The sequence below is a fragment of the Barbus barbus genome, assembly GCF_936440315.1.
Source record: "Barbus barbus genome assembly, chromosome: 16".
Lineage (NCBI taxonomy): Eukaryota > Metazoa > Chordata > Actinopteri > Cypriniformes > Cyprinidae > Barbus > Barbus barbus.
In genome coordinates, this window is record NC_136744.1 from 4,033,546 (window position 1) to 4,047,827 (window position 14,282).

Below are 14,282 nucleotides of genomic sequence, written 5' to 3' on the forward strand. Positions count from 1 at the left end.
GTAAGAGCCGCTCCGACGCTCAGTAAGAGCCGCTAAACACAGATACAGAGAGAGAATTGAGTCTCATTTCCAGCTCAATGACTCTCGACGGATGTGGCAGGGACTGAGGACCATCTGTGCCTTCGGAAACGAATCCTCCGCGGAGGTGAGAGCAGATCCGTTGCTGGCCGACGAGTTAAACGCCTTCGATTGCAATGGCGGCAGCGCGTCTCTGCCGACCAGCGCGTCAGGAAGCAGCAGGCAGAGGAGCGATGATCCTGTAATCACCGTGTCGGAGGGCGCTAAAGAAAGTGAACGTCAGGAAAGCAGCCGGACCTGATGGGATAACCGGCCGTATTCTAAGGTCCTGCGCCAATCAGCTCGCTGGTTTATTCACATCTATCTTTAATGAGTCCCTTGCTACCTCCGTGGTTCCCACCTCATTTAAAAAATCTGTAATAATCCCTGTGCCTAAGAACAATAAACCCTCTTGCCTGAATGACTATCGTCCAGTTGCCCTCACATCTATAGTTATGAAGGTTTTTGAGAGACTTGTAAAGAGCCACATCTGCTCCTCCATCCCTGATACTTTGGACCCCCTTCAGTTTGTGCCAATCGCCCCAATAGATCCACTGACGATGGCATCTATCACGTCCTCCACTCTTCCCTCACACACTTGGACAGCAACAATGGGAATTATGTAAGGCTGCTATTCATTGACTATAGCTCAGCTTTCAACACTATAGTCCCCATCAAGCTGGCATCTAAACTCACAGACCTCGGCCTAAACTCCTCACTCTGTGACTGGATTCAAGACTTCCTCACCGGCAGACCTCAAGTGGTGAAAGTTGGCCAGTTCACCTCAAACTCCATCACTCTGAACGTAGGCGCCCCACAGGGCTGTGTCCTGAGTCCCCTGCTCTACTCTCTCTACACGCATGACTGCGTGTCCTCTCACAGCTCCACATCTATTATCAAATTCGCTGACGATACTGTGGTTCTGGGCCTCATCTCCAACAACGATGAGACCGCATACTTGGATGAGGTAGAGAGACTCACATCATGGTGCCAGGACAACTGTCTCTCTCTGAATGTGAGCAAAACTAAAGAGCTGATCATGGACTTTAGGAAGAGACAGCAGCAGCCCTACACTCCTCTTATGATAGTAGCTTCAAGTACCTTGGTGTAAACATCTCTGAGAGCCTGTCTTGGACTACACACATCCAAACACAGGTTAAGAAAGCCAGGCAAAGACTGTACCATCTGCGACAGCTGAGGAAATTCAGGGTCTCACCAGCAATCCTGAAAACGTTCTATTCAGGGGACCATAGAAAGTGTATTGACTCAGTGCATCTCAGTGTGGTATGGAAACAGCTCCAATCAGGACTGCAAAGCACTACAGAGAGTTGTGCGCTTAGCTGAGCGCATCTCAGGGTCTGCTCCCCCCCCTCTGCAGGACATCTACCTCAAACGCTGCAAAAGTAGAGCTGTGAAAATTATCAAGGACTCAAATCACCCTGGTAACCGACTATTCACTTTGCTTCCATCTGGTAAGCGCTTCCGTAGCCTGATGGCAAAAACTGAGAGACTTAGGTGGAGCTTCTTCCCCCAGGCCATCAGGCTCCTAAACTCTAACTCTGTGTCATAACATCACTTGACTCCATGTTAACATCACTATGTATATCAATATGCTATTCATAATTTTTTCTACCTCATATGCTGCCATTTAAATACCCTGCACAACTTTTTTTGCACATTCCTGTTATATTAATATTTATGTCAACAACATACTGACCTGCACATTTTTTTATCTTTTATTTTATTCTTTTTATTTTTTTTCTTTTCTTTTTCTTAATATTTGTCTATACAATTGCACTGTCCTTGGAGCGGACCTGACTTACATTTCACTGCTGGTTATACTCTGTATAATTGTGTCTGTGACGAATAAAAATCTTGAACACCATTGCTGAGTATTTTCTCCTTAAAACTGTAGTTTCCCAATTGCACTCACAGAAAAGCGGTTTGAAACAACCCTCGGGTTGCTACGTCACAAACCAATGACCAATCACGTCAAGGGATCGATTCCTATCACTAGCATGCAAAATATACCAATACCAGCACAAAACCAAACATAAATTAGAGCAAAAAACCCATGAAGCTGTGGTTTAATGTGAATTTAGCATTATAACCCACGACAATAGTGGAAAAGTAGCTCGGAGTCAGACCCACCTCTTCCACATCGCTGCACGTCGCTCACAGGAGCAAATTAGAATCACAAAAGGCTGCATTCAGTCTTAAAGGCATTTTAGGACACAACATCGTCAAGTAAGTAAGTATACGTTATGAATACTACATCTCTTCTTGCTCATTATTATCATCAATTTGCCATCTTACCTAAAATCCACTGTTCAGAAAGACTGCAGCTCCCCTCTGCTTTTTTGCCATTATACTGTCCAATAAAGATTCCAGCCTGTCGCACACTCCGGCACACAGTTCCTCCACAAAGCTGAATGAGTTCTGTAAGGCTGTTGCAGGGGGGCTGGGAGTGTGGGGACACAAACATGGGCCGCTGATGCTGGAACAGATCCTGCTGATGTTCCCCAGCAGAGAGATGCTGCTGCAGACGACATATCTGCAAGAAGAGAGAAAATCTTATTACAACTCTTGTTCTTTTTCTAAACATTATGGGTAACGTGAGCAGAGCCCACACATCAGGGATCTCAAACAAAAAAGTGGTATGGGGCCACTTCTGATATTCACTAATTGTAGGAACATTTCAAAGTTAAAGGGTTATCTCATCCAAAAATGAAAATTTAGTGTTAATTTTGACAGTAAAATGCAAGTCAACAGCTACTGTCACTTTTGAGAGTATAAAAAAAAAAAAAACCATACTAGGCAAAACAAAATTAATTCCCATGGTTCGTTACAATATATTGACATCTTATGAAGCTAAATGTGCAAGAAGCTGAACATTATTTACAACATTATTACCTGTAATCCATAGCCTTGGATAAACGGTCTGGAGTGATGTCTGGTTCATAAATTAAGCATTCTTTTGAACCGGTTATTAGTGAACTGGATGAACCAGTTTACCAAATAAGCGTAAACCATCTGAAATAGTTCACGGCTCAAACCAGCTTTGATCTACAAGTTATTCAATCAAATCGCAGTGCCCTCAAAGAGACGGTAGCTGTTGACTTGCATTTTATGAATCACCAAGGACCAGATAAAAATCTTCTCGACTCTTCTACTTCAGAAAAAAAGTCACCTACATCTTGGATGGCCTGAGGGTAGGTAAATTAAGATCCCTTTAAGGGTCATGAAACTCCCCTTTTCAGAACTGGTTAGTTCTCAACACAGTTTTGAAAAATGCTACATGACTGGGCATGGTGCTCTGAAGAGTGGAGGGGAAGAGGGAAGACAGACAACACAACAATGTCTTCCGATTCAGACAGTTTTATTTAGCTCTCATTGAGTTAATATCATCAAAGCTTCCCTCAAATGCTTGCTGCAATTCACTATTACATGGAACAATATGAATGTTTTTCCAGCTCACTGTACTTTACATAAATACACATCCAGCAAAAACAAAAGCACAGCTATTTGCACTCTGCACGGAAGAACGTACTGTTGTATCTTTAATAAGATTTGTAGGGTTTTTTGCAGCATTTATACAAGCCTTTGATCAGTTTCAGTGGCATGCGAAAGTTTGGGAAGCCCTTGCAGAATCAGTGAAAATGTGAATAATTTTAATAAAATAAGAGAGATCATACAAAATGCATGTTATTTTTTTTATTTAGTACTGTACCAAGTAAGACATTTTACATAAAAGATGTTTACATATAGTCCACAAGAACAACAACTGAGGGACTCAAACACAACTATTGAAAAAGGGTCAAACATTGATTGATGCTCCAAAAGGAAACACAATGCATTAAGAGCCGGGGGGTGAAAACGTTTGAACAGGATGAAGATGTCCAAAGTTTTCTTATTTTGTTGAAATACAATTTTTTTCCCATTTAGAACTGCCCTTCGGAAGCAACAGAAGATACTTGCATGTTTCCCGGAAGACAAATTAAATACAATTTACCTTTCTATTCAAATTCAAAAAGTTTTCATCACCGGCTCTTAATGCACAATTACCTTGCAGTGTGCTCCATGACTGATATGGGTCAGCTGCAAGGGACAATTTGCTCTGTTTTACAAATATGCCTGATGCACTATTTCAAGTGTTCTAACTGGCTTAAAAACTGAGAAATATGTTGAAATAATGGGGGGGGGTCTAGTGTTTAAAGTGTTGAATAACTGAAGACCTCTAAGTTGAAAGTTTGTTAACAGGAGCTCTGAAGTTCTGAATTGAAGGAATGCAGGATTTCAAGAATAATGTAACATCAATATTAGGGGTGGGAATCACCAGAGGCCCCGCAGTACAGTTTTATCACTTAGGCCACGATGTGATAATATTATTTTAAACATTGTGATATGGCTGATGATACACAGGGCAACTTTTTGAGCAATGTTGCCGGGCAACTTTGGGCAATATTGCCGTCAAAGGGCAACCAGGTGAGACACAGGGCCCATGACTGATCTAAAGTATCCAGATAGAAGTTTGTTACCCATTCTCATTGGAAAAGTTCCCTAGCAACATTGCTCAAAAAAAAACTTGCCCAGCAAATTTGCCTCTTGTCTCACCTGGTTCCCCATTGATGCCAACATTAACCAAAGTTGCCCAGCAATATTGCTTAAAAAGTTGCTGCGTGTATCAGTCTAAGAGTTGCAATATTACTGTGATAGTTTGGTTTATATATATATATATATATATATATATATATATATATATATGTGTGTGTGTGTGTGCATATATATATATATATATATATATATATATATATATATATATATATATATATATATATATATATATACACACATTTTTTTTCCCGACTGCACAATGTTCTTTGCACCTTTTTATCTAATAAGATGAAGTTCTCAGTCTGTTTATCTAACTTAATTTAACTTACAAACAGCTTGAAAGCTTTATGGTGCTATGAGGTAATTTTCATTGCATAACGGTCTACACACGGTAAAAACGTTTAGTTAATTTAACTAAAGATGAAACTGGTAAAACAAAGTGCAGTCAGATTAAATTTTGTGTTCTGCAAATATCACAAACAGTTCAAACTGATTTTTTCCCCACTTTTTAGGGACTGATTATAGTCATGGGCAGAGCCGATCCTCTCTATACGCAAAGGACGCAAGCTGCGTAGGGCCCCCGAAACACCAGGGGGCCCCCTTGCTCACAAAGATGATTTAACTTTAATTTTGTTTTTTAAATTGGCCAGCAGTTATGAAAACATGACAGATCATTTCTGTCGCCCTTTCTACGTAAAAATCAGTCAAATCATGTAACGTGAATGTCATACTGTCTCTTGCTCGAGACAAAAAAAACAAAAAAGAGTTGAAAGCATACCTAGCCGTGGCAGAGACACTGTTTCTCAAGTGCTTTCCGTGAGAGCGATTCGAGACTGAGTGAACATGGACGGCGTTTCATTCATTCATAAATTTCATCAATGGCTCATAAGGCTAATCAATCATCTATCATTAATTTCAACTTTCTCCTGAAGCTATAAAATAAAAACTATTCTGTAACTAACTTATGTTCCTTTTGGCATTTTATAATTCAGAAGGATGCACACAATAGGCCCTTTTGTGACCATTCTGTGCCCTTTTACTGAGCTTACACTGATGTAAACTATACAGCAATTGTGACAGGACCACTGTGCTGTTTTTATGACAACATACAACGTTATACTTTAAAAAATTTACAACATACAACGTTATACATTAATAAATGGGTGATAAATTACTTCTGGAATATCTACCACTGCAGTGGACAGATGTTTAATCCATCTAAAATTAGATAATAAAACAAAAAAAAGGGAAAGCAACTTAAAAAAAAAAAAAAAAAAAATCATGCTTTATTAATAATAATAATAAAAAAAAAAACGTCCCAAAACTGTGAATGACCAATCATCTCATCAGAATAAAAGGGACAGAGCTTTTGCATGCTGTAAACTGTTTAAGAAAAATAAGGACATTGTGTCATTTCCTTCCTCCTGCAACTTCCTTATGACATTAAATGAACAACATAAACAGGAGCCCTCCCACGCAATGTAATGCCGAGATATGATTCAGCCCCTGCACCTGAGCGACGACAGGCCTTCCTTTGCATTTTTCTGCTCTGATTTTGGGGGTAAAATTTTATGGAATTAATTTTAAATATGGTAGTGTGTTACTGACAGATGAAAACATTATCATACTGACCTATGAAGTATTTAATAAAAAAACAAAACAAAAAAAACAAACAACAACAATTACATTTTCGTCTCCGCTCTTCTGGATTACCTTGACATGAAAAAGCACCAGACGCTTCTGAACACTGAATAGGTGCCTTTTCTTTTTAAAGTAAATTCTCTTTTTGGACCGAGGAGGACGTTTTAAGTTTTGGAAATGTGTCTCCCAACCCTGTTTCTGGAGATGTGTTTGATAATGTTTGAAAATGTGCAAGAACAGGGTTTACATGTTAAAGTAAACCATACGTAAGCTTTAAAACTTAAAATAATAAACAGTGAATAACATTTAATTCGTTATGATATGACCCCTTTAAATAGTACACAAGTTTAACATTTGATACACTGATTAGTCAAAAGTGGAATAATAATTAAAAAGAATATTGTTTGGGTACATTTCCAGTGATAACTGTGACACACTCTAGACCGAAAAGATGCTTTGATCGTCATCATAAAGCAATGTTCTCTCAGGTGTTAATGGAAGTGACGACAAGAACTTGATATCCAAGCAGGAGACACCCAAGGGGTTAAAAGACAAAACATCCTCTGAGCGGAATTATTTCCTCTCTCAAAACCTGCCTTCCCCTTCCTCCATGTCAGCTTTTCAGGCCAATATACTGTGATCATCTGAAATGAGGAAATGCTATGACAAACTGGCCTAATAGTATTTAAATTTAATATAGGCTGACTGTAATTTTGAAAACCTTACACATCTTTTAATTATCCATAAGTCATTAGTTTAACACCTTTTACAAAGCCATGCCGACAATTAATACAAAATGTGTCATTGCAAATCATATTAACAACATAATCTGAGTAACAAGTTAACCTGAAAAACTAACAATTTAAAAATTTCTACACAATTTCTGAGTGTGTTTTACCTGTCTTCGTTTTATATTTTTCAATGACGAAACTCAGACTTTTGGACCCCACTGTACTCAAAATCTAGGGCAGGAAATTATGGTCTAGAATGATAGTGTGAGTGACAACTGAAAGACCCCCTCTTTATCTCTCTTTAAACACTCAGGGGGACCAGAGCTTTGAAAAAGAGAACATAGAAGGACAAAAGCACAGCAAAACACATCTGGACATGTAGTCATATGGTGTGACTTGGACACTGCTGAAGTTGCATTACTTGAATTATACAGCTGCATCCTGAGTTGCCTTTTTTCTGTAGCAGCCCTCTAAGAAAAAAACAAATACAACCAATGCGTCCTCGTCCTCTCCCCCTGGTGGGACCCACTGTCTTGGCTTTCATTGAAGCAGATATAGGCAAGAAGGAGCATCCAGCAGGAAGAGTTTAATTAGAGATCCTGTCTGGCTGGAGAGTTCTTTATGCTCTTCTATCCAAGCAGTTCTTTTCAAACAGAGGCCACAGATCATGGGAGGAGTCTCAGTCCTTTCACAGAGGACTCTGTTAAGAAAACAGCCTGTTAGACTGATGAGGGATGAGTACAGGCAGCCTGGGAGCAAGTGATACTCTATTAGTGCTTCTGTGACACGGTCTCCTCCTCCTACTCTTGATGGCATATAAACGAAGCTCACACACAGTGGGAGCACAATCCTGGAAAAGAAGAATCAACTGAATGTAGACACTGAGACTCAGTGGCTTTATTCTTGCAACATCCAGACCTCTACATAAGGGAAAAAGGAAGCTATTCTTTACTTGCACAGGTAGTAGTATTAAATTTTCGGAACAAACATGCTGAATGCTGGGATACTATTGCTACTAAGTTCTTGCTTTAGTGTTGGGGAAGCATTTACGGCCAATTCAGATACAACAGGAAAGAAGCAGTACCAGATCCAGAATGGGCCATGCACCTACACCTTTCTGCTGCCAGAACCACAGGACTGCGGAGGCCCTTCGACCACCAACCAAGTGCAACGAGATGATCTGGTTGACTATGACAGCTCAATCCAAAGACTGGAACAACTAGAAACCATCATGGTGAACAACACGCAATGGCTGCAAAAGGTACAACGTTTCTCTTGTATACCACTGTAAAGAAAGTAGATGTACTTTTCAAATGTAGATTAATAATATTTTAGGACACCTTCAGACTTGACGATTTGGTGCAGTTTCATGTCAAGAGTTGTTTTTTTCTTTTCTTTTTTTATTGCTTTGAAAGCAGTTTTCTAAATATATATGTGAATTGCACCCGAGTCTGCTTAAAAAGGTGGTCAGAAGAACAGCTCACACGTACTGCAATACAGTTTGAGTTGGTATGAAAGCAACTGTCCTAACTTGCAAACCATTACTGATGATGTATAATGTATGCTACCACTTACTAAAAACAATGAATTTCTTATATCTCTCTTTCATCTCTTGCAATTGTAGATAAATGCAAGTGCTGATTTGTGCGTGTAAAGTTTCGGTGGTAAGCTTCCGATCGTAATCTTTGTGGCACTCAGGTTCAGACCCAAATGTAATATAAAAAGAGACCTCTGGAAGGAGGAGAGAAGAACCAAATTCACACCGACCAACCAAACCAAGACGTAAAGCCAAACAACTTTATAACTTCAGTGTGTTCTTCTCACAATGGAGCATTTTAATCACTTTAATCAAGCAGCTAAAAATCAATAAACAACATTAACCGAGCTGACCTGCACCAAAGTTATAATTGTTTGTTCCTGCACGAGCCAGATGTGACACCCTTAGTTTTGAATTGGAGCATTTGTTTCAGAACCTGACACATTTCCTCCTCTAGTTCTATTCATTATTGGCAACACTGAAATCACGCTCTTATGTGCACAAAAATAATCAGTCTAAGATAGTCTGAACAAGGTGGTCTCAGCCTGATTGAAAACCAACTCTGGAGCAGTTTACTTGTGGTGAACAGCAGTGTCTGATTCTGTGGATGAGCACAATACTTCTTGCAGCTGAAAACCAAAAAGCACCTCTTCTCATTGCTCTTTGCCAAAACAGGTGCAAGAATGTGGTTCTTACGCAGCCTGGACTCTTGCTCTAACTGATAACATTTTTATTTATAGAGTGGTGTGCAACATTGACAAAAATATATATCTCTGTATTTTTTTTTGTCATTAATGAGAATTTCACAATATTTTCCTGAATGTGTTTTTGGACTGGTACTTTTACTGGGTTAGGCCTGTCTTGGACAGTAACATTCCGTGTGGTGATTAATTCACAGCTGTGACTTTTTCATTATACCTTATTATACATATGCATCATCTTTAAAAAAAATGTTTTATTATTTTTTATTGAAATATGAAATCATTATTTTAAAAAAATGACACTTGTCAATATCACATTTGCAATAGTGCTGATAATTGGTTAAATAAAAAGCATGCTTGCTTGTGTGATATTATTGCTTAACTATATCATATAGAAGAAAAAGATTTTGGGGGCATTCTAACTGCATTCTACTGAAAAAATGGGTTAGACACAATTTGCTAGCAAATTTTACAGTAAAATAAAAATAAATGGCAAGTAACACACTGAAATAAACATGAAATTTTTAAGTACGCATTGCAACACACACACACACACACACACACACACACACGTATATGTGTGTATATATATAAGCCAACAATTTACAAATCTGAAAATGCTCAAAAAAATTTAGACATGTTAGCTAAATGGGCTTGGCAGTGAAATTCGTATTTAATAGTAGTAGCCAACCATTAAACATAGCTGGTTGATAATCTAGAATATATATAATATCATTTGTGACTTTTGAACAAAAATAAATGTTAATTCTACTATTTCAGTGTTTTAAAATATTATTATTACTACACACTATTTTACAATATGTGGGGTTTCTGTGACTGTACAAAGCTCATGAGATGAGGCACACCGTTTAATTTCTGATTGTTTTTTTTACAGCATCTAGCTGTAACATTCTAACACTGTCTCATTTCACACCTGACAACATTGATGCTCTAGACCAGGGTTTCATAACCCTAGGTAAAAACAGTGCTAGCCACCTATTCAATTAAAAGTATGAAATGTTGAGATGATTGAGTACAGTATAAAAGTGTCAAGTGTCATCTGAAAATGTTTTAATGCACATTAAACTATATAAAAAAAAAACACATGATTTTCTATTTTAGAAACTGTCATGCAGGGCAAAAAGTGAACTCTTGCATCCTCTTGGAAGCAAAAGAAACAATATTTTGGTATGGCAGAAAAAGGGCTCTTCCTTTTAGCAGTCCATTCTAAGACATTAATCTAAGGTCAGAGGAAATCACTTCCCCCTCTTTTGGCTCTCAAGAACTGTACAATAAGCATCTCACATTATTGGGATATCTGATTAATAAGTGGCCAAGGCGCTATTCATATGTGCCAGCAAAACAATGTGGTCACACTTTCATGTAAATAGGCAGAAAAAAAACTAACCGCCTAGTTGAATCCTTTGGAGCAGAAGTAAAACTGATTAAATCAGCTTGCATTTCCGATTATACATCATGACACCCTTCACGTGAAGTGGCTCCAGAAAAAGGCTTGGTGGAATCCAAAGAGGAAGGCAAACAAAATTAACCTGATTACAGTAGTTGTGCACAAATTCAAAAATATTCATGCTAAAGTGCAGTAGTAATTGGCCTTTCATACTTAGCAAACAAACAAACAGTGGCAAGGCCACTGCAATTTTCTTTTCCTCTCAGCATTCTAGAAATGTTTGCATTGAGGACTAAACTTGAAACTCATTTCCATCCTGTTTGTTTGAGTGTTGGCTCATTTCAGGAACTCAATACAGGAAAGACAACATATAAGGATTTGCAATCAACACTGCTGAGTTTGAGATTCTTTCATGGAGCGTCAACTCTCCTGTAAATGCCTTAACAAAACATCCATTTCAGCACAAAGGTTCAAGAAACTGAATTTTTTTCTGTAATTCAGAGGTTGAGGCTGTATTTTCTGTAGTCTTATCTAAAAATCGCAGGCGCATCTGCAAAAGCTACATTCAGCATCTAAAAACAGCAGCAGAGCATCCCTCTCTCAGAAAAATATACATGAAGAGATGCAGATAGTGGTATCATATAGGAAAACAAAGATGCAGATAGTGGTATCATTGACTTCAGATGCAACAGTTTTCAAATCAAATAATCTGATTTCATCCACAGCTGGAGAACTACATCCAGGAGAACCTTAAACAAGACATGGCCCAAATTCAAAATAATGCAGTGCAAAACCACACAGTGACCATGATCAAGATTGGGACCAGCCTCCTGAGTCAGACAGCAGAGCAAACCCGAAAAATCACTACTGTTGAGGCACAGGTGAGGTTGTTACTTCACGGTCTAATTCAGCCGGCATGGAGTCAGTTTCAATAACTATCAGGACTCGATTGATTTTTTCTATTGGCCTGGTTTGGCCAGTTGCTTGGAATTTTACTTGCCCTGCTAAACTGTTTGCAGGCGACATGACAATTGTACACGGTTGCACAAACCGTGTATGACACCAAAAATGTAGATAACTAGGAAAATTTTACAATTCTCAATTCCAATTTCGATACAACAGCAAAACTACTATTAGCCAAACTAATATAATGTTCAGACATTATTAAAGACAAGTGAACAGTAAGTAATAGAATTTGTATCAATAGAAATATAGAGTTTTCTGATTTTATAGAAAAAATAAATCAATAAATCTGGCTGTGGTTGGATATATGGCTGCATGTACAGTATATGGTCAAATTTGGCTACTTTGTAGTTTTTCTGATTATCAATGATTAAATTTTACTCTTTACTTGACTAGATTTTTTAATAAATATATGAACTCTTTACTCCGATTCATTTATGTCGTCACATTTTGTATGGCATCTAACTTTTTCTGCTACAAAAGTAGTAATATCGCCATCTACAGGACATTGACATAATTTGACAGTACTACATCTGGTGTGTTTTGCCTTTAGTCACCCAAACTTACCAACAAGGCTACTTAATGTGAATGCATTAGCAGGTACTTGTGAATCTCACGTGTTTTATATATGAGATGAGGACATGGCTGAGACCTTTTACTGGATATTGGTTGACTTACGCCCTTTTTGAGTACTTGAGCTTAGCTGAGACTTCAGTGTTTGTAGACATTTAAGGCTGTTGTGTCGACTTTGATTTATTGGAATTTTGAGGTATTTAGTTTTATTTTGATTTTAGAAAAACACATGATTGGCTCTCCACACTGTTTATGCTGTAAGGTATGTACTTTTACAAAAGTATGGTTTACAGGTACTCTTGTCATACAGGTTTCTCTCTATATATTTTTTTTATATATACAATCAATATGGAAATGCCTGAATACTATGGGCCTCATATATAAAGCGTGCATACACTCAGATTTCATCTTAGAGTGTGCGTGCGCTTAAATCCATGCCAACGCACATATTTGTAAAAACTGTCTTTGACGTGGAAAAGTATTTAGTGTCACATCAGGGTCTGAGCAAATGTACACACTTTTTTCTTGTTTGAGTACTGCAGGTTTTTGAATTTTTTTTTGCTTTTAGTACAGGTTGCTCAAAAGTCTCAAAGAAGTCTAAGTGCACTTCTTAAAGACCTAAAAGAGGAAAGACAATGTTACTCTACAAAATGTTGTGGAGAACTGCCAAATTGTTCAGAAGATGGTTTTACAGTTAAAAAGTCAGTGGAAGAGCACAGCGGCTGAAAAACTACAAAATACCTTTAGAGAAGAGAGTGATTCAATGTCTGCAAGTTATATGGAAATGCTCATGATTTGCAGAGTCTTATCTAAGATACTTTCTGTGGGAAACACAATGTCCATTTTCATCTTTAGGTTATTAACCAAACAACTCGACTTGAACGTCAGCTTCTTGAGAACTCCATTTCAACCAGCAAACTGGAAAAAGAAATTCTACAGCAGATAAATGAAATCAACAAACTGAATGAAAAAAACAGGTAAACATTATTAATTGGACTACTTAAAAACACCACCACACATTGCCTCTCCAAACTCTTTAATTTGCTTTAAGCTTTAAGTATGTAAAGATCCGTCACAGACACTTTTCTACATACTTCACGTTGCTGACTCCTTTCAGAGTTTACTACATCTCTGTAGAGGAGTGTTTTTCAAAGCTTGTTCTCTTGGTTCCTGTTAGTGTCCTGGAGAAGCGAGTGGAGAACATGGAAGGAAAGAGAAATACTGAGCTAGAAAATCTCAAAGAGGAGAAGGAACAGCTCAAAAAGCTGGTGGAAAAGCAGACTAACATAATGAAAGACATGGAGCAACAACTGCTCCACACCTCCTCCGATAACTCTGCAATGAAGCAGCAGCAGCAAGAACTGACAAATACAGTCAACAACCTGATCCACACAATCTCTGTGGGTAAGTGTCCATCCGCCTGCATCAGCATTTCAACTGTTATCGCACATGGGACCTGTGGCAAAATAAACACCCAAAACAATATTATGCCAGCTCACCAGCAGCTGTTCAAATGTTTGGGGAAAAAGTTAATCAGCCAGACACACAAAAACATAATCATCACTGGAGTACAATAAACATAGTTTTTTTACTAAAACTATTCAACTATGACTATGTATATTATATAAGGCACTAGTGATCATGAAAGTATATTCTTAAATCTTGACAGTAATCTTGTGAAATTACGGTCCATATGGTGAAAAAACAGTAAGGAAATGTGGGCACTGTGACAAAAATCCAAAATGGTATTGAGTCAAAAAACGGTATAAGCATTATATAGCCATGCAATTAAATGCAATTTCTGGCACAGCCTACAATCCAGTATGGCTCAACAAGACATTTCTTTCATCAGGTAGCAATTCAATGATGCAGGACAACCCAGATCAGTACACTGACTGTGCTGCAGTCTTTGGTGTAGGGAACAAGGAAAGCGGGGTCTACTCATTGACCATCCCCGATACAAAACAGCAGTTCAAGGTAACCTCTATCACCTTAACTCATGTGCAAATGCAGTAACATTCAAACCTGACCTAACATTTACAAATGAAAATTCTCAT

At 38.2% G+C, this 14,282-nt stretch overlaps 2 protein-coding genes across 4 annotated transcripts in view; one reads left to right on the forward strand and one right to left on the reverse strand.

The window, feature by feature from the left end:
• LOC306882378 (microcephalin-like) overlaps positions 1-14,282 on the reverse strand; it is a 64,966-nt gene that overhangs the window by 3,221 nt on the left and 47,463 nt on the right. For all 3 annotated transcript variants that reach the window (XM_079436960.1, XM_079436961.1, XM_079436962.1), the window contains one exon: positions 2,374-2,611. In XM_079436960.1, coding sequence (XP_079293086.1) covers positions 2,374-2,611 — 238 coding nt within the window. The remainder of the gene's footprint in view (positions 1-2,373; positions 2,612-14,282) is intronic.
• Positions 7,765-14,282, forward strand: part of LOC306882379 (angiopoietin-2-like) — a 19,730-nt gene continuing 13,212 nt past the window's right edge. The window contains exons 1-5 of the mRNA XM_079436964.1: positions 7,765-8,304; positions 11,415-11,570; positions 13,081-13,202; positions 13,403-13,629; positions 14,078-14,202. Coding sequence (XP_079293090.1) covers positions 8,032-8,304; positions 11,415-11,570; positions 13,081-13,202; positions 13,403-13,629; positions 14,078-14,202 — 903 coding nt within the window. The 5' untranslated portion in view covers positions 7,765-8,031. The remainder of the gene's footprint in view (positions 8,305-11,414; positions 11,571-13,080; positions 13,203-13,402; positions 13,630-14,077; positions 14,203-14,282) is intronic.